The 21,817-nt window shown below is 37.2% G+C and overlaps 1 protein-coding gene across 50 annotated transcripts in view; it reads left to right on the top strand.

Moving 5' to 3' along the window:
- ANK2 (ankyrin 2) overlaps positions 1-21,817 on the top strand; it is a 690,343-nt gene that overhangs the window by 435,905 nt on the left and 232,621 nt on the right. For 33 of the 50 annotated variants that reach the window (XM_060299088.1, XM_060299089.2, XM_060299056.2 and 30 more), the window contains exon 1: positions 12,719-12,886. The exons of the other annotated variants lie outside the window; for them this stretch is intronic. In XM_060299088.1, the coding sequence (XP_060155071.1) occupies positions 12,752-12,886 (135 nt within the window). In that variant the 5' untranslated portion in view covers positions 12,719-12,751. Of the gene's footprint in view, positions 1-12,718; positions 12,887-21,817 lie in introns of those variants that run through there. 50 annotated transcript variants of the gene reach the window in all.

Below are 21,817 nucleotides of genomic sequence, written 5' to 3'. Positions count from 1 at the left end.
GAATGTTATTAAAATAGAAAGAACATATTTTAGCAAAACTGACATTTAAAAAGGTCAGTGGATAATGGAAGCCACATTCACGCTTATTGGTGATTCATTTTTAGGAAGAATTTAGGATAAAAATTAAGTTATCATCATTAATCATTAGAGAAATGCATATCAAAACTACAATGAGATATCATCTCACACCGGTCAGAATGGCCATCATCAAAAAATCTACAAACAATAAATGCTGGAGAGGGTGTGGAGAAAAGGGAACCCTCTTGCACTGCTGGTGGGAATGTATATTGATAAAGCCACTGTGGAGAACAGTATGGAGATTCCTTAAAAAACTAAAAATAGAACTACCATACGACCCAGCAATCCCACTACTGGGCATATACCCTGAGAAAACCATAATTCAAAAAGAGTCATGTACCACAATGTTCATTGCAGCTCTATTTACAATAGCTAGGACATGGAAGCAACCTAAGTGTCCATCGACAGAAGAATGGATAAAGAAGATGTGGCACATATATACAATGGAATATTACTCAGCCATAAAAAGAAACGAAATTGAGTTATTTGTAGTGAGATGGATGGACCTAGAGTCTGTCATACAGAGTGAAGTAAGTCAGAAAGAGAAAAACAAATACCGTATGCTAACACATATATGTGGAATCTAAAAAACAAACAAAAAAGCGGTCATGGAGAACCTAGGGGCAAGACGAAAATAAAGACTCAGACCTACTAGAGAATGGAGTTGAGGATACGGGGAGGGGAAAGGGTAAGCTGGGAAAAAGTGAGAGAATGGCATGGACATATATACACTACCAAACGTAAAATAGGTAGCTGGTGGGAAGCAGCTGCATAGCACAGGGAGATCAGCTCAGTGCTTTGTGACCACCTAGAGGGATGGGATAGGGAAGGTGGGAGGGAGGGAGACGCAAGAGGGAAGATATATGGGTATATATGTATATGTATAACTGATTCACTTTGTTATAAAGCAGAAACTAACACACCATTGTAAAGTAATTATACTCCAATAAAGATGTTAAAAAAATTAAGTTATCATAACATGCTTTTTAGTCAGCCAAATAGAACATTACCTATGTGTTTATTAAAATTTGACAAAATCTGATTAGTCCTATGAGTTATCAAATATGAAGTCAGAAATAAATGTTATTGCCATAGGGATTTAGAAATTGTAAATTCTAATTTCAAACATTAGACGTGACGTAAAAAAAGAAGGCAAGAGTTGAATTTTTGTGGTGCTCCTTTCTTCAAGGTGCACATTTACCGCAGTTACCATATATCTGGATGACTGATGTCTAATAGTGGCAAAGATTGGAGAGTTCCGCCTGAGCACTTGAATTGGTTGTTTTTCGTGAACAAAAGTAGAAAACGTACACCTTTTCTATGAGTCCTATGGTAGGCTGATCACCGTGAGGTGTTTTTGCATTTATGAATTTGTGATAGTATTGTTTGTTGTTGTCTACAAGAGGTTAGTGTTTGCACTGAAGGTAAGACATATTAGAAGTAAGGATATGTGTGAAGAAATAAAGAAAAACAGTGGAGGGAGGTCCACCACACGTAACACATTAGAGGCCCATGGTGGCCAAGCCACAGCATAGTGTGTGTGTGTGTGTGTGTGTGTGTGTGTGTGTGTGTGTGTGTGTAGACATTCATTGTAAGAGTATTCATTGCAGTTCTCTGGCACTAGCAGTGATTATTCTCCATAGGTTTTAGGCATGGATGAAATATCCATCGTGTGATCAATTGTCTTACTCTTAACATTAAACCATCTTCTGGTTTGTGGCTACTTTTGTGGGCATTTGTATTTTTGTCCTTTTCAATCCTCCTCATATTCAGATGATTACCAATAGGTTCAGTGCCTAGACCATTTCACGACAAAATCAAACATCTGAAAAAATAATCATATGAGAGCTGACAGGATAGTAATGTGAACAAAACCAAGGAGCATTTACTGGTAATTGAATAGATTGCTGTGGATTGCCATTCTCAGAGACTTGTTGAAGCATTTCTGTGTGTACATCAGAAATATTACACATTTGCCTCTTTTTATTTAAATAATATGTTTCGGCCTGGCATATAGTGCTGAATAGATATTTATGGGATGATGAAATAAATGTTTGTAAAAACCAATCTTATTTTAAATATGTTAAGGAAGATTTTTATTTTTTACATATTCAGTAATCAATTGTGAGTGTCTGCTATATTAGAGGCATTATCAGAAGCACTAAAGACAAAACAGAAAAATAAAATATAACGAGCTCATATTCTAGTGAAGGAGAGAGGCGTAGAAAAAGATGATTGCAGTTCAGTGTAGCAAACACTGTGATGGCTCTATGTTCACAATAGGCTCTTAATCCTGCTGGCCAGGCAGGGCTTCCAAGAGAAGTCTTGTAAATATAGAGAGAGGGAGGGAGGTGATCCAGGTGGAATATTAGTTGTTTATAAAAGTCCAGAAGAAATCAGAAGAGAAAAGGCTAAGATGAGGGGAGGAGGGGATCAGATACCACAGGACTCTGTAGACCACATTAAAGATTCTCTCTTTTATGGTGAAGATGGTAAGAAGTGCCCGGAATAGGTTTAAGCTTTGGAAAGATCACTCTGGCTATGGTGTGGAGAATGGATTGGAATCAAGCAAGGCTAGAAGTAAGAAACTATTTAGGAAATGGTTACAGTAAATCAGCCAGGAAATGATGAATTCCTGACCTAACATAGTGGCAAAAGTATGGACAAAAGTAGACTCTTCAAGGTTGGGTGTATGGAAAAGGGAATGTCACAACCATGAACATTTCCAACTTGAGCAGCAAGGTGTGAATAGGGGTGCTGGTCAGTGAGTGGAAGAAGACAGGGTCAGGAACAGGTTTGGGGAGAACAGTAGCTCCGAGGAGAGATGTTTATTGACCCGGGAAAGCCCTGAGCATGTTTAAATACTAGCTTTAAAGATCTAGTAAAAAGGAGAAACATTTCTATTAAAAAGATTTTTAAAATAACTCCTCTTAGAAAAAAAACTCTTAAGGCTTAGAAACAGATCTGTGTTCTTATCATATTTATGTTCCTTCTTTGCTTCCATTCCTCCTTCCCTTCTTCCTTGTCTTCTGCAGAGAAGATAAATCATCTTCTGACCTCATAGCATGATTTATAGACTTATAACTCTAAAGATTAAACACATACAAATATTAGCATAAGAGTCTATTTACTGTAGCTCATTATCATACAGATGAGAACAAATTTCAAAATGGCAGCTGACAGTGCTCTGTCCAGTATTCATTCCTTAACAACATGTGGCCAATAACATTGTACCTTGGAGGACATAAGAGCACACTGACACAATTTTACAAGAATTGAATTAAAACTATGAATTTTATGATATTTTAATTTTTATATTACCACGATTTTTGATTGCCTATAAAATTATTCTGTCTTCAAAAAAATTAGGGCATAATTAAAAACTTTTGAACAATTTCTCCCATTTTTCAGGGAGAACAAATGATATATAATAATCAGGATATTTATTCCAGTATGAATAATAAGTGAAAGATTATAAACAATTACTTATACTTTAAGGTACAAAGAATAAATTTGCTCTAGAGAGATCTTGAAAACGAGCCCACATTAGTTATCAGCTGGACAATGCAATTCAGATTCTTTTTGGTGCTCTAAGTTTTCAAACTTTGAAATAAGTTCAATATAGTCTGTCACAAGGGTGTGGAGAAAAGGGAACACTCTTGCACTGCTGGTGGGAATGTGAATTGGTTCAGCCACTATGGAGAACAGTATGGAGGTTCCTTAAAAAACTACAAATAGAGCTACAATATGACCCAGCAATCCCACTACTGGGCATATACCCTGAGAAAACCATAATTCAAGAAGAGTCATGTACCAAAATGTTCATTGCAGCTCTATTTACAATAGCCTGGAGATGGAAACAACCTAAGTGCCCAGCATCGGATGAATGGATAAAGAAGATGTGGCACATATATGCAGTGGAATATTACTCAGCCATAAAAAGAAATGAAATTGAGCTATATGTAATGAGGTGGATAGACCTAGAGTCTGTCATACAGAGTGAAGTAAGTCAGAAAGAAAAAGACAAATACCGTATGCTAACACATATATATGGAATTTAAGAAAAAAAATGTCATGAAGAACCTAGGGGTAAGACAGGAATAAAGACACGGACCTACTGGAGAACAGACTTGAGGATATGGGGAGGGGGAAGGGTGAGCTGTGACAGGGCGAGAGAGAGTCATGGACATATACACACTACCAAACGTAAGGTAGATAGCTAATGGGAAGCAGCCGCATGGCACAGGGATATCGGCTCGGTGCTTTGTGACCGCCTGGAGGGGTGGGATAGGGAGGGTGGGAGGGAGGGAGACGTAAGAGGGAAGAAGAGATATGGGAACATATGTATATGTATAACTGATTCACTTTGTTATAAAGCAGAAACTAACAAACCATTGTAAAGCAATTATACCCCAATAAAGATGTTAAAAAAAAAAGAATAAAATACGAAAAAACATGTGTCTAAAAAATATACATATATATATATAGTCTATCACTTTATAATTTTAGTTCTTTTAATTCTTGTTTAAATGCACACTTAACATGCAGTTTAAAAAAAACTGGTGATACCATAGTTTACAATCACTCACTGAGGTAAGTGCAACACAACTGGATGAACCTACGTGATTCAATGTTTTAATATAGTACAAGGGTATCAGTTATCATCCTCATAATAAATCAGTTTAATTGGTAATTTTGATGAACACTCATATCTACTTCAGTTTGAACCAGTATTAGATATTTAGCTTGAACTTGAATTTGTTCTTGATTGATCAGTGACAGGCAGTGTATGTCAAATGGTGTGTGTGTGTGTGTGTATACATGTGCATTAATTTTGTTTAGAAAATATTATTTTAAAATACTTTGAGACCAATAGATTAAAATATTTCAGTAAGTATATGATTACATTGAACTGGGCTCTGTTTTACAACTGAAGACATTCTTGCAGTAATGACAAATGTATCAAAACATATAAACCATCATATTTTATGTCATAACCCCCAAAGTTGATGAAAAGTTGCTATTTCTCTATAACCTCTAAGGTGAATGTACAAACTGAGAATATAAATACATGTAGCTTAATGCCTGTGAACCATCAAAGGAAAACACTGTCCAGATACTGAGTGAAGTGAGAATTGAGAAGTATAGAAAGGATTAGAAAATTTTTATTTGCTAGTCTCAGTCATGGATAATTCATTTAAGCTTAGTAGTGGAGTTCCCTGTATGCTTAATAGGAGAACATTATTTGGAGAGGTTGATTATAAATTCTCACTAGTACAGCTCTTCTGTTTATCTTGTCCTAAGGCTCAAGCCCTGTGTCTAACCACTGTGGTGTGTCAGAGACCTCTCTGATAGATGGGTCTAGACAACTGTGGCACACAACATATAGAGCAGAGCTGGTCAGCTTTCTCCCCAGCCTCTGAGAACGTTGTTCCTTTGAGCACTAGACTTTCCCCATTAACTAATCCACAGTTGTGCTATGCACCATTCACTGATTTTAAAATCACCTTAACAGAGTACTTTTCAGATTACTTCTATCAGCGGTCTTCCTAGTTTACAGATAGAAACTTACAAGAAATGTTAGTGAACTATAACACTGACTTGCGTTTCAGATGGTAACAATTAAAGCCAGATTGTAATAGAGCCCTCTTCCTCTTTTTTTTATTTTCGTCGCTTGACCCTCTCTATAAACAAAGCTTGCTGGGAACCCTTGCTTTAGTAATTAACCTTTTTCTGAGTATTATGTACACACATATTTTTCTTCGGAGAAAGTAGGAGTGCACAATGGCTAAATTGTTTTATTCATGTTGTGTTTCAAAATCCAGTCTAATATGACAGGGCATAGAATTGGTCAAATGGCTAGCTTTGCATACCCTACACTTCTTGCTTCATAGTCTCTTTAATGTCAGTCCACGACATTTATTGAGTGCCCACTTTGTAGTGGGCATTGTGTGGAGTAGCCTTTAGAAAACTTCTCAAGTTGTTAGCACTGTTTATTAAAGAATGTCCTCCTTTATGTACTAGAAGTCAAGAGGCAGCAGTCTGGAATGAAAATAATCGCTGGCAGGAATGTAAAATTAAATTGGTTAATTAATGTTTGTGGGCACATAAATAGCTTGGCAATATTCATTTTGATTCATTTGTGTACAGCATAAACAGTAAAACTCCTTTGTACTGACCTCAATTAGAAAAGTTATGCCACATGTTAATATAGGGAATCTAGTGTAGATCTATAAATTATGCAACAGTTTTCATGATTGATCAGTTATATAACAGATCCAACTGGTGAAAATCATTACATATTTAACTTTTAGCCAAAGAAATGATATTGAATGTACCCAGACCTGGGAGAAAATAACATGCTGCCTCTGTTGTTGCACAAAATGTTCCAGTTTTATTTCCACAGGTCAGTGATTCCCAAAGTTAGAAGAACTTGTCCTTGGTTTCATGTGGTTGGGCATGGAGAATTTTGCACACAATAAGAGTAACGAAATATTAGTTTAATCAGATAAATACATTTGACCAAAACAGTCTTTTTTTTTTTTTTAGTTTCAACCCAGTGCTTTTATTATCCTTATTGAGGCTCAGATTTTCCCACGTTGGGTCAGTGTGTAGGTATGATAGCTCGGATTCCAGCAACCATTTAGGCTTGTGATTTAGTTGAGTTTATTGCCACCTTTTTACTGTTTGTATGCCATTGGTCCCACCTGTTATATTCTTTTTCCTATTCTTCTTTGCCTTATTTTGAATTAATCAACTATTTTTTATTGTTCCATTTTTTTCTCTTTGAATTTCTTAATTATATATATATATTTTTTAGTGGCTACCCTAGAGATTATAATATATAACCTCAACTTCTTATAGATCCAGACTTCTTTTATCTTGTTGTTCCACAGTGTTTAGCATAGGTTTCCATCTTCAAGGTCACCTCATGGTCCCAATGGCTGCTAGAGTGCCAGCTATCATATCCACATCCCAGGCAATGGGAAGGAGAAAGGGGGAAGGGCAAAAGGGAGCACACCATTAAAGAGCTTTCCTAGGACTCTCTTCCCACTTCTTCTTAAATCCTAATGCACAACTTTATCTGAAGTGCAGACTAGGAAATGTAAGGTTTTGGTTAGGCAGAATACCCAGGACTCTGCTACTAAGGACGTAGTACAGAATGGATACTGGGTAGGCTTGAATTATGACTACCGTGGGGAGAAAAAGAGGAAAGGGAGAGATGTTTTATAATCTAAGCAGATTTCTAAATTCAGCAAAGGGAACGTAAATCTTACATGTTAACAATGATCTGCAAAATACAAAGTGTTAACTGAATATTATGTTAGAACAGTGCATTTTGTACATGATAGTTTAGATTAAGGGAGACTCTACCTTGATTTTTTTCATCTGTGTGATGGATACTCTTGAATAACCCTTACAACTTGGAAGAGAGGAAAAAATTAATTTCCGTGACTCTGAGTGAAATTTTCTTCCTGATTTGCCACTTTAAAGACTTTCGGCAAAATATTTTTTTCAGTATTTTTAATATGATACCACTTGCCCTTTAGGAACAAGTGAATCAAAATATTTGAAGGAGAATAAAACCCCTACTAGTGTTTGCAGTTGATTTGCAAAAACTTGTTCTACAAAGTCCTATAAAGCTGCCCTCCCATGTCCGTTTTGGTGAGTGAGACCATTCAGAGTGAAAGTTCTATTACAAATTGTGAGATGTAGAAAACTGGCAGGGTGTGGTTTCCAAAATGTTTGAAGTTTCTCAGTGGGGCTAATATTCAGGAAGGGTGGGGCAAGAGCAAAGGAGTCTACATCCTGGAAAAGAGCTCCGGATCCCAACAAAGAGTTGGTCGCATTTCACACTGTGGTCCTTTCATCTTTCCTTGTGAGTCTCCCAGGGAAATGCTACGGATCATAGTCAGCTCCTAGCACAGGAACCCATGATGCAAGACACTGAGTAGTTCTTATCCTTTTTGTTTGTTTGTTTTTCACGCTAACAAACTAAATAGGTGGTCAGCTTCAGACACCACCTCGTGTTAGATGTTATGTTCAAGTGTTAACAAGTTCTGTTTCATAGAAGTAAAGAACTTCAGAGCTGGAAGGGATCTAGCAATCATTCAGTCTAACCCCCTTATTTTAAAAAAAGAGAAAATGAAAGCCCAGATTTGATAAAGATTACACACATCCACACAGGTAACTTAGTGGTAGAACCAAAATTTGGGATTAGTTACTCCTAGCTAAGAGGTCCTTTCACACCTCTGCAGGAGCTGTGATCTAACTCTTTAGGCTAAATTATAGAACTGTGACAGTTATTCCTTTTCCAAGGTGTTAGTTTTCTGATGATTCTGTAATCATTGCTTCTTACTTAAGAGGTGAAATTTAAAACTGCAATGGATGGTTTTCAGATTTGCTGTCATAGGGACCTTAGCAGCTACTTTCAGAAGATTACAGCTGAGAAGCTGGCCTTTGTTCTCAGTCCTTAATCACTTCTCTCTTTTGATGGATTTGAAACACAGCAATACAGATGAAATAATACCAGTAAAAGTGCTTGGGAATTTAAGAAGATATTGCAAATATGTCACAGCACGGGGGGTCTTGAATTTCACTTTCTATATCGTATACTAAGTTCAAGTATCCTGCTCCAAGTGTGGCCAAACATGCAAATATTTGCTTTCTGAGTAATTTGCCCTAATGACTTTGAAGCATTTTTGAGAAACAGTGGTGACATTGTTCTGCCCTGGCAGAAAACATGTCCCTTGTTATGTCCACAGAGATCCCAGTAGTCTGCAGGCACATTATTAAGACATGGGTGCTGCACAGTATTTGCTAATCTTGCCTTCTATGTGACACAATGTTAGGTATATAGGCTGTCACATCACCCAAGCCTTTGTGACAGACCTGTCAGGCGCCACTCTTAGTTAAGCGCTAGGGGTAAAACTGGAAATGTTTTAACTTCTGAAGTAATGCCCTCTTCTGTGGACCCTTCTCCTCCTTGGTTTTGATCAGGCTGAAAACATCAGACCATTGGCAAAGTTTGGAGTGATCACAAATGTGAAAGCTGTTCATTGCAAGTTATGTTTTCGTAACTATCATATCTTCCAGGTCGATAATTTAAATCTGTTCAGCCAGAAAATAGAAAATTTCAGCAATCACAGGAGCACAAGCGGTGTGTACCTGTCTTTGCTCATTCTTCTTTAGGCATTCAACTTTAGCAGTGAGATTTTGGTACCACTATGGGGTGTATTTTGGGCAGCCCAAATGATAGGAGCATGGATGTTATCTTCAACAAGCATGAAGTTTCTCTACTAGGGAAAGAATGAGAAGATTTCCCTGGGATGAAGGGAGAGAAGGGTAGAAGACTGATGGCTAGTCACTTAGAAAAAGTATCTTCTAAGAGTTGTCAACATGTTTCTTTGTTGGTTTATAATTCAGTGTACTTTTAGACTTTTTTTTCTCTTGTAACAAAGCACTACAAATTACTTTCTGGGAAAATACACCTCAAACAATGTGAATATTTTTCCAAACACTAAAAGGGGTGTTTATTGCAAATCTGGAAATAAAATTAAAGATTTGTTATGCTTAAAGTGTTTATAATTTTCAAATCTGTTACTGTTAATGTGTAAAAGGAGACGTTTAGGTCAGTGTAGGCCAGTTAAATATTGATATTGTGCTCCTATTTGGGGCTGCCTTTTATTCATTTACTTAACAAACATTTAATACTCCTGTGTGTGCTTTACTTCTGTGAGAAGGTCAGTGAGAGAGATGAGGCATTTTATGTAAAAAGACAAGAGCTGATAGTAGTCTCAACTTTATTCAAAAAGATAGAACAAATTAAGAGACTAACAGAGGTGTCATTAAGACTTCCAGGGGAAAGTGAATTTTAAGATGAGTTTTGAAAAAGACAGTGAACTTGTACTGGTAGAGGAAGGGAGATGCATGCTTGGCTGAAAGAGAAGCAAAAGACACAGTGGTAGAATGGGTAATGTATTAACGCAACAGAAACACGCCAGGAAACAATTCATGCTGTTAAAGCACTGTAGAAGTATTTATGAAGCACCTAGGAACATCTTTCCCAATCCGGAGTGGTTAAATATTTCTTTTATATGTATAAGTACAGCTCAATGAGAGGGGGAGGCTAGAGAGAATTTTCAGGATTTGCTTCCAATTTTTAAGTTGCATGATTTTATATCAAAAGACTGTTAAATTTTAAAAATAGTCAACTTACTAATTCTAAATGTGCGTAAATGTAAACGGTTGGTGAGATATTGGTTTCTATTTTGAATAAAATAGTTCATATATATTCAAGAAGAAGCAGCTGTCTTGAGACTTTGTAAGGTATTATACGGCTTTATGAACCTTCTTGTAGAGAAGATAGGAAAAATTAAAACATATCCTTTTGGTAGAGTTTGTAACCACATCATTAAACATCATAGCTTACTGAATTCCTACAGTACATGGTTCAAAGTATATGGAACGTTTGATGAAAAATTACCACATTATACAAAATCATTAGTTTAGTCTATAAGAATAATTCAGGCAACTTGGAAGGCTTTGCTTGATACATCTCAGCTACCAGTCTAATCTCGTTACTGATATTGAAGCTCCATCTTTTTTAATACTTTCACCCAAATCTTTAATATCTTAAATGTTTAGACTATGCTCCTCTTTAATGTGAATGGAGAAATCATCTCCACCCCTCCATCGTTGTCCTAATATTGTTGGTTCAGTCAATTAATTTTTTTAGAAAGGTTTAAACAATATCTTCACCTATAGCTGAAAGGTAAAAATAATTTCACTGAATGCTGATAATGCCTTAGATACTGACGTGTAGGGCTCCAATATTTAGTAACATACCCTAGGCTCGTGAACTCTGGGATAAAGAGTTATTCAAAACAGGATTGGTAAAAAAGCATCGTGGGGCTCTTGTGGAAATCGACAATCCAAAAGTGCCAGTTGCAAATTTGAGTTCATAGGGCTTTGGACAGCAATATAGAGTGATGGACTATTTCAGGAATGCTGTTTTTAACAAAAAAATGACAAAGCATTTTTACTTTTTTCAAAAAATGACAAATTGAAAGGTGAGTTCTATCAAATGTAATGTGGTTAATTCCTAAGTATTGATATCTTCTACTTCCTGTTTTCCCCAAATGATCGCTTTCATTTCAGTACATTTCTTAAACATTTAATATTTAATATGTAACATATGGGTGGATGATACAATAATCGAGTCTGGACCCTACCAGTGAAGAGTTTAAAACCTATTTGGAAGAGAAAATATGCACACACAAAACAAATAACAAATGAAGAAGTACAGGACTATTAAAATAATTAGATATATAATGTTGTAGAGGAAATTCAATGGGGGAATGAAGTTCGACCCGTAATAGTCTATAACAAAGTCTTGATTTTTAGAAGTATCATAATTGGCTTCAAAAATCTATGGTGTGGGGAGAGGGAAGGCTAAGTGGACGAAGTGAGAGAGTGGCATTGACATATATACACTACCAAATGTAAAATAGATAGCTAGTGGGAAGCAGCTGCATAGCACAGGGAGATCAGCTCGGTGCTTTGTGACCACCTAGAGGGGTGGGATAGGGAGGGTGGGAGGGAGATGCAAGAGGGAGGGGATATGGGGGTATATGTATACGTATAGCTGATTCACTTTGTTATACAGCAGAAACTAACACAACAATGTAAAGTAATTATAGTCCAATAAAGATGTTAAAAAAAATCTATGGTGTGTTTGCTGTGCTCATCTCAGTGGGAAACAATTTCTTTCAAAATCTGTAATATGGTTTCAAAGATAGTATGTATCATATTGAAAGCCATTTTTTTTTCCCTCCCCTTGAAAGCCATTCTTGATTATCTGTTGTAAAGCTGAGGGAAACATTTTCAAAATAGTAAAAATTAAAAAGAATTATAAATGAAGCAAAATGTTTGTTCTTACTGGAATACTCATGAATAATGAAAAACCGTGGATAACTTATTAAATTTAAAACATCCATACTGGTGTAAAATGAGCCATTTTGATTGATGTGTTTCCAGTGAATTTTAAATGCTGCAAGGATGGCTAATTGTTTTCTGTAAATGATTATGAAAAAGAAATCTGTAAGCCAAGTGAATCCTTCTTGGTTTAAGCAATCACAAAAGTAATTTTTACCTGTTATGCTGGTGAAGCGAGGTCATTAGCAACTTTAGTGTTCTTTGTGAACAGTAAGACCGAGAGGGGGAAAATCAAAGACATTCATGGAGTAATGCAAAAATTCTCCTATGTAGAGACATTTTACACAGCAGGAACTTCAGTCCATGTGTAAAGGAGGCTGCTTGCATGGTGAAAAACAAAACAACACTGCCCCCTCCCCTGCTCCCCCCTGGCCTCGCCCCCCCTCACTCCATTGACATGCATAGCTGGCCTGGTAGGTGTAAAAATAGACTGGCAGAGCCTGAATTGGAAATGGTCACTGAAGGCAGCCTGCAGTTGCTCGGGTTTTGAGTTCTCTCTGACACCAGCAAGCCAGCCAGCAGATGGGGAGAACTGGTGAGGGGCGTGTAGGGGAATTGAGCAGAGGAACCCAGGATCGTCTGGATGAATTGGCCACGTTAGTGTCCCCCTGGGGGCCCTGGACAGAGCACAGAGGGCAAGGACGGCCCCACTGACAGCAGGAACCGTAGAACTGAGATGGGTAATGCAGCTCTCTGCCCGTCTTGTCATGCGGATAAGAGTGTAAGAGCACAGGGACACTTGCAGGAATTGGACAAAACCCCAGACTACTACGGCTGTAACAGCGAGGACACCAAAGAACTTGGGGTGCGGGTAAGTTCTAAGTCACAGACTGGAGGAGAGGAGGATGGTGGCCCAAGAATCAACATTGGACCTCATTGGTTAAAACTCTAAACTTCCTGGAAGGAAGTTGACAGAATAAAACCAATGTGATCAAACCAGCTGACTGCCTCTGATTCAGTGGCCTGCTGCTGTTTCCTCTTCGTGTTCTGCAATGTTCATGTTTGTTCCTTCTGAGCTGGTTTTAGCTATGAACTGACATTTGGGAATAAGCAAGAGTGCCGTCTCTTTAATTAAGTTTTGTCCAAAGCTGAACATATATTTTATTATGGAGTGACTTGCAGCAATATTGCAGAGATTCACTTACATTCAGGCTGTTAAATTATTTTGCCTGTTTATATATTCATAGTTCATTTTTCATTAGGATCATTTTTCATTAGGATTAAAAAGCACGTACTAACTTCCCAGTTTCAGCCTATAAACGCGTTCTTCTTCTAATATTTAACTAACTTCAGTGAAAAGCCCTTTAAATACTGTTCTGATTTTGATGATAATATTTTGTGCAGAGGCCTAAAAGTCGAGCCATCAAATACCTAAGTTGACTTTCAGACTTTAATAATTCATAGTCACGGTATGTTTCTTAAAATGATTACAAAGGCTTATTGTGATTTTTTTGGGGGGGAGGTCCAAAAATCTTTCTGAAATATTTTGATTTTCCTATTTGCTGGAGGATAAAGTTTATCTTTGATCTGTCAGATGCAGGAATTTGACCTTATTGCAAGTCATATATTTCAGAGCGTAGCCATGAAACTAAGATAAGGAAGATTTCTGAATCAGAGAAACATACTCTGTACTTTGAAGTGTGTGCCTGATATTTCCAGGAGTGAGGACTTTGAGGTGACTCCCTACTCTCTTTGGCTTTTACTCTGAGCTGGATGAATTTCATAATCTCGTAGCATTGAAATTCTGTCAGACCACAGTGAAACTGAAAGAGAAACTAAGAACTTACCAGTAAGAACAACGTGCAGAGCCAGTGTTTCCAGATAGCTGCAGTGAAAAGAAAGTCTGTCAGCACTGTAGTGCAAATGAGGACGGTGCTTCCCGAATTGGAAAGAAGCCACCCCAGGCAAGAGATTAAGCAAAAAGGTGGGGAGGGAGGACACCTGCCTTAACAACCACACCGCCCAGGTTTGTGACCAGGGGCTGTTGCAGTTCTCTTTCTGGGTTATGGTTTTATGGTTTAAATTATCCACATCCACCAGCAGCATCATTCGGGATTTCTGAGCGGCCACTTCAAGTGCAATTTCTGGACTGAAGGGGCAAAAAAAGGTGAACTTTTGGGTAACTGTTTAGTAGCTCTACAAGCTTGCTTAGTTGCAGTATATGAATATATTCTCCAAGAAGTGGCTACCTTGCTTAAAAGGTAGTTTCTAGGAATTTTTTTCATTAATTTAACATTGAGACCATTCTTTAAAATGTTAGTTAATAATTCCCTCAATATTTTTAAGCTACACAAGTGTATTCCCTGTTTTCACCTCTTAAAAACCATTAAGAAAAATGTAAAGCATGAAAATAAATTAGAGGTACTTTAAAAATTAAATATAAAAGCCTATTTTTAAAACATAGAGAACAGAAGTGATGATATTTTGATGCACTGATAGGTTCTTTTGGGTAAAGAAGAGCAAGATTTAGCGTGATTTTTAGATCCAAGGGCTGAAATAAGAAATTCATTCAAAACTTTCGAGTTCAGAAAATGATTAAAAACGTTTTAAGAAGAAATAATCAATAGCGATATCATTCCCTTGTTAAAATCCTCCTATCCATTTTAATATAGATATTAGCCCTGAAAAAAATTTGAGTTGATATTTAAAAATTTACTACAATCTGATTTCTCTGAATTAACTAATATAACGTGCTGATCATTGAATAATCTCTTCTGTCAAAGATTTTATGGACAGGAGCATATAATGATTGTTGTGACATGGAAAGGTATGGTAGAAGTGGAAATGAACCTGTTGCCTACTTTCTGAAGTGATATTTTACTCAGGATTTCACCACTTTAGACATGGGCAAAAAAAAAAAAGCTAATACCAAAGATGACAAGCAAAATACGTGGTTCCATCTAGCTTTAAGTTTCCCAAATTTAAGAAATCTATCATCTTTCTTTACTTTTAAATGGGTACTGTAAGACTGAAGCCACTCACTCCTTACATCATCTAGATGCATTTCATAATTAGTCCCTTTTCATCATTCATGCTTGTCGTTATTAATGATTAAGTTAAGAGGTTCAGAACTTACTTTTATTTTTATAATAATCTTTTTTGGGGGGAAAAACAGAAACACAGGTCCTTAGCACTTTTTTTTCTTCTGGAAATTAACTTAGAAATGTTTCATAGAGTTTATTGTGTTTGGGGGACAAAAATTTCAACTAAATAAATTTCCAGGTTTATTCATAATCGGAACTAAACTCATGGAAAAAAAATATAAATTTAAAGTTCTAAAACTGCTGGGCTTTATGTAAATTTATACTTCATTCTTTTCTATAAGTTTTATTTAGAATTTTGAATAGTCTGACATTTGTTTGTATATATAAGTATAGCAATGAGGAATAAATCAGTTACCAGGAATTGTTGAAAGTAAGCGAACAAAAATAATTTCTTCTAGAACCATATTATGGTATGTGCATATTTGAAATTCCACTTAATAGGCTTATACATTTTTTATAAGATAAAAAAAATCAGACAATAATTATTTCCAGATATGTTACATAATTAAACCCAGAAATTATACCACAAAAAAGTAGAAAATGAAACTAAATATTATTGTGGCAATATAATAATTTCCTAAGTTTTAAAGTAACTTTAAAAGATTATAGCAGGACTTCCCTGGTGGCACAGTGGATAAGACTCTGCACTCCCAATGCAGGGGGCCCAGGTTTGATCCCTGGTCAGGGGACTAGATCCCACATGCATGCCGCAACTAAGAGTTCACATGCTGCAACTAAAGAGCCCGTGTTCCGCAACTAAGGAGCCGGGAAGCCAAAACTAAGGAATCCTGGAGCTGCAACTAAGGAGCCCGCCTGCTGCCACTAAGACCTGGCACAACCAAAATAAATAAATACATATTAAATAAAAAAAAAGATTATAGCAAAAATGATGAACAGCTAATATACCACAAAATTTTAAAGTTCTATAACTGGACAAATAATATTTTATAATGTGTATTCAAATTAATACTTAAATTCTAGAGCCAAGTCCAGCAAACTCTTTCTGTAAAGGGTCCGAGAGTGGATGTTATAGGCTTTGTGGGCACGTGGTCTCTGTTGCTGCTTCTCAGCCCTGTTGGTTGTAGAGCAAACGCAGCCTTAGACAGTAGGGCAACAAATCGACCTGGCTGTTTTCCAACAATTGCTAAATTTTTCTATTATTAAATTTTTGATTGCTAAATTTTTCAGTCACTAAATATTAATTTTAGTATTCTTTTCCTATTTTGTAAACATATACATTAAAACAATAATAAAATATTCTGTTAACAAAAATATAAAATATAATAATATTCAGTCTTAGAAGAGGGTGTTGAGACTGGTAGACGTTCCAGGGTATGCTGTAAATTTTTCTAAATATTTGGAAAGCAATTTGGAAATACATTTCAAACTAGTTACAGTGTCTCTTTTTCATTTTGCTGGTGCAGCCAGGACTCTAGTAGCAGGGAGATATTTGCATGGAGAAAAAGAGTAGGCAAACCTTCAGGGCAGACTCTCACCCCCGACCACAGATAAAGAACTACACTGGACTCCAACCCCTGTGTTGTGAGTATTCCCAAGTCCATCCCTCCCTTCACTCAAACTTTGAGGGCACGAGAGAACTCTACTCCCAGAGAGACCTTATTCCAAATCTACTGAGAAAAAATGTCTGCCTTCCTAATGAAGATGTAAGGCTTATGAGCCTGTGTTAGGGTTTTCCTCTGAAATGTGGTTGCCTCTTACATTAGTCCTTAAAGGACTCCAAGATCTGCTATTATCACAATCAGCTTGACAGTTCCAAAAAGAGGAAGCATGTGGGGTAGTAGAGAGTTGAGAACAAAATTCAGCTGTACTAAAATTCTTATTCAGAGTAAGTCCTAGTGATATTTCTAAATATTTCTGTTGATCACAGAAGGGAAAACTGCATGATCTCTCAGATACCTTTTCCTTTTCCTTTTTACAGATGATGGGTATATATATTCCAGTTTTACTTATGAAAGAAGAAGCTCTCAGAGATGCTTTATAGATTTTGTCCTGGATTCTTAGGGGAGCTCTGTCTGGGACATGAGTCCGCAAAGCCATGCAAGGGCTAAGCGGGCTCCAGAGAGGCGGCTTCTTGACCATGCTTTGGAAAAGTGCAGACTAGAACAGCGTCCGGAATAGATCTTCATTTCTTGTTCTTCTTGGCTTGTATTTTTGTCATGGCATCATTTATAGATTTGCATGTTGGTCTAAGTGTTCTTTATATTTGTCTTGCATTGAGATCATGTACTTTTCACTGTAGTTTCTTTTTTTTTCACATCTTTATTGGACTATAATTGCTTTACAATGGTGTATTAGTTTCTGCTTTATAACAAAGCGAATCAGTTATATATATACATATGTTCCCATATCTCTTCCCTCTTGCGTCTCCCTCCCTCCCACCCTCCCTATCCCACCCCTCTAGGTGGTCACAAAGCACCGAGCTGATCTCCCTGGGCTATGTGGCTGTTTCCCACTAGCTATCTATTTTACGTTTGGTAGTTGGTAGTGTATATATGAGGATATGGGGAGGGGGAAGGGTAAGCTGTGACAAAGTGAGAGAGTGGCATGGACATATATTCACTGTAGTTTCTTTACCATATCAGATTAATTTGCTTTGTCCCAAGAGCAAAACCATAAATGTGACGCTTCATCACAAATATTACTTAGATTATCTGTCCTAGATGACTTTTAAATTGTTATCCTCCTTGTTTTACCAGTTTTTTTCTCAGAGATTTTTATTTTCTTGTTTCATTTATTTAAACATTTTTTCAGTTATAGTAAAAAAATTTTATCTTCTTTATTTCAGCCTTCTTGTTATTGTATACATTTTCTTGTGACCTTAGCCCATAGGCATTGAATTCTGGTGTTTTTGTGAAAACAATTTAGTACTTTTCTGCTGTGCTGAATCAAAAGGTAGTAAGTCAACCAGCAAATATTTATTGAGCTAGGTATCGATCTAAGTGCTGGACATATGTGGATGAGACAGAGTAGGGGGAGACAAACATTAAACTTGCATAGGGAGGTGGGGGGAGTGTGCTGCCCAGCTGAGGTAGGAATGTGCCGGGTGAGTCCAAGGGACAAAAAGGCATGGCTGCAGCATTGTGAACAGAGAAGAAAGGGGCTGGCAATGAGGTCTGAGAGGCAGGCACAGGCCTACCTTGGCAGAAGTTTAGATTTCTTTCTAAATGTAGGGGGCCTTGGTAAAGGACTTTGGATTTCATTCCAAGTACAGTGGGAAACCTCTGGAGGGTTTTAGAGAAATAGGAGAACCTCATTTATGCTTCAAAAGATCTTTCTCCTGTGAGCTTTCTCCTCCCTCCCTCCCTCCCTCTCTGTGCCTCTGTCTCTATCTCTCTCTGTCTCTGTCTCTCTATCTCTGCTTGGTGGAGAATGGATTGTAAATTCCATCAAGGGAGGCCAACTTAAGCTGTCCCAGAAACCCCTGAGGTGAACGATGACGTAGGATTAAATTAGGGTATTAACAGTGCTGGTGAGAGAAGTGATCAGATTCCAGATGTATTTTTGTTTTTATTGAAGGATTGTTTTGGCTCTTGAAAGAAAGAGAAGGGGTTATTGGCTTAAGCAACTGGGTACAAGATGGTGCTATTTACTAAGGTGGAGTGGTGTGTGTGTGTGTGTGTGTGTGTGCGCGCGTGCTCACGGTGTGTGTGTGTGTGTGAAAGAGAGATGAAGCACACAGTATGTCAAGAGAGTTAAACTTTTCTTCAATTTTGAGTTCTAAGAGGATAGAAATAAGAGACTTTAAATGATATTGTGAACATTATCTTTGGTAGCCTTTTTTATAGCTGTTATAAGAAAACTTTCTCCCTATAGTTTTGTTATTAACCCTAAAAAGGTCCAAGAGTATGCTGAAAATCATTCTGGTAAAGCATTTTTAAAAATATGAAATGATATAGAGCATGGTTATGTAACTTTTGGATAATTTATTTAAAGATAAATATTGAAAGAACATAAGATATGGCTTCTGTCGTCTAGGAACTTTAATCTAGTTTTAGAAGCAGGACTTACCCATATGTAATTAATTAACTATTAAAGTCAATAGGAGAGTAGGTGGCAGTGTGAGTGATGAAACGAGTACCTAAAAGATGACAAGGAAGAAGAGGAACGGTACAGATCATACAGACTGTTTTGGGAGTGTCTCATGGACAGGGCTGAGATTCAGCTAGTATGGAGCAGGACAGCTGTACCAATTGTTTATACTTTGAAATGATTCCATGCAGACTAATTAAATAGCCGCTTCTATGAGCCCACCAAGCTGCTCCTTCTACTGTGGCTACCTGGAGCCCATCCTCAGGATTCCCCAGTCCACTTCCAACCCCCAAATCAACAAATAGAAGAATGATGCCCTGGACCAGCTAGGGGCCTCCAGGACCACCTTCCTCCAGTGCTACAGACAGTGTCCATTGTGATTGGCTGGTGTGTGAACTGTACCAGTTGTTAAATATTTTGAACATCCATTCTGCTAATGGAGAAGTTAGAGCCTGTAGTAGATTTTTTAAATTTTTATTTTTTTATTGCAATAGATTTGGTGTACAATATTACATAAGTTTCAAGTATACGACATACTGATTCACAATTTTTTTTTTTTTTTTTTTTTGGTACACGGGCCTCTCACTGTTGTGGCCTCTCCCGCCATGGAGCACAGGCTCCGGACACGCAGGCCCAGCGGCCATGGCTCACAGGCCCAGCCGCTCCGCGGCATGTGGGATCTTCCAGGACCGGGGCACGAACCCGTGTCCCCTGCATCGGCAGGCGGACTCTCAACCACTGCGCCACCAGGGAAGCCCTGATTCACAATTTTTAAAGGTTATACTCGATTTATAGTTATAAAATATTGGCTATATTCCTTGTGCTATATAATATATCCTTGTAGCTTATTTATTTTATATCTAGTAGTTTGCACCTCTTAATCCCCACCCCTAATTTGCTCCCCCCACCACTGGTAATGAGTAATTTGTTCTCTATATCTGTGAGTCTGTTGCTTTTTTGTTATACTCACTAGTTTGTTGTATTTTTTAGATTCCGCATATAAGTGATATCATACAGTAGTTGTCTTTTTCTGTCTGACTTATTTCACTTAGCATATTACCCGTAAAGTCTGTCCAGGTTGCTGCAAATGGCAAAATTTAATTCTTTTTTTATGGCCAAGTAGTATTCCATTGTATAGATGTGCTAGCTTACAGTGGATCTTGGAAGCAGAGTACAATCTTGGTTCCTGTTGGGAAGAAGGCACATTCAGTAAGCATTTACTGAGCATTCATTAAGTGCCAGGCACTGGGTTTACCAAGATGAATAAGACATGCAACTTTGGCTTGAAGGAGCGTAATCCAAGGATGGACAAAGCAGGAGTCCCAATATGGTGTTACAGTGTGGTGAGAAAGCACAGGGTGTTGTGGAATACCTAAGAATGACAACTCAGTCTCAGAGGGTTACAGAAAAGTCAAATCTTGAAGCATTATGAGCAGATCACAATCTCAGTCTTGGAGTCAATAGTAACATTAGAATGAGAGAAGCAATGTTATGAATCCCCATTGCCGTAACACCTTTTTTTTTTGGACACATGTGTAATTCATGAAATTTGGTTAATATACATGGGATCAGACTATCAAGAGCTTCATAGGCCAAGCTTCAGAATTTGGACTCTGTTCTACTGAAAGACCACTGACAAAGGCTGTTTTAGGAGAACCAATTAGGTTGTGGTTTGCGTATCAGAAGCTCCACTCTCTTTGCAGTGCCTAACCAAGCACCTAGTACCTAACAGATGCTCAATAAATATTTTTGGAAAACTTGAATAAATTAATGACTAAGAAACCACCCACGATAGTGAATCTAGTTGTGGGCATTTTCCAGCTGCAGGTGACAAGCCCCCAGATGAAACCAAAGGCTGTGAAAATTGAAAAAGTGATAGAGATACAAAAGGCATTTCTAAAAATATTTAAAGAACCTGGAAAAACTAAGAATTAAAACTAAGAAGATTGAATTATAACCTTCTGCTCAAAAAAAAATGTACCCTACTGCAAGTGCACACACATTACTGCTGTGAAATATTAATTGTATAAAACATATTTACTGTAATAATTCCTTGAAGAATTATGCAATCTCTATATGAAATTGTACATAAAATGCAATAGATGCCTTTCAGTGAAATATTACACTGTGATAAGAGGAATTATTATTATAATATAAACAATCAATATCTAATACTATTTCCATTATATTTTTCTTATGAGGTTCATCCAAACCAAACATAATTTGAACTATGTAATAATTTTAAGTCTTTCTTCTGTATTTAATAACATTGGTTCTACTGGATATACAGTGGCTTTTTCAGGGTCACATGTATGGTAGAGCTGAGAATACTCTGTGGAGAGAGAGCTGTCTTTTCAACCATATTTTGCTTCCTTCCCACACAGACATCTGCTGTTTCTTACCCACTTTCAGTTGCTGGTTTGCATTGAATGCCTTCTTAATGGGTGAAACTTAAAGTTTATTTTGCCATAAGAAATAGCTCCTGGTTCCTTCATTTTCATTTAAAGGCTTCTCTTTGAAATTTGGGGCATATTATATTACATTTCATTGTCAGACTTTTAAGAGTTTGACTTTTCAAAGCTTACATTCACGTCATATTTGTATGGGCTTATGTGACTATAGTAAAACTGTTTTGTACCTTTCTTGAA

Source organism: Globicephala melas, chromosome 5, assembly GCF_963455315.2.
Source record: "Globicephala melas chromosome 5, mGloMel1.2, whole genome shotgun sequence".
Classification (NCBI taxonomy): domain Eukaryota; kingdom Metazoa; phylum Chordata; class Mammalia; order Artiodactyla; family Delphinidae; genus Globicephala; species Globicephala melas.
Note: the sequence above shows the minus strand (reverse complement) of the source record. Positions and strands in the feature narration are given on the sequence as shown.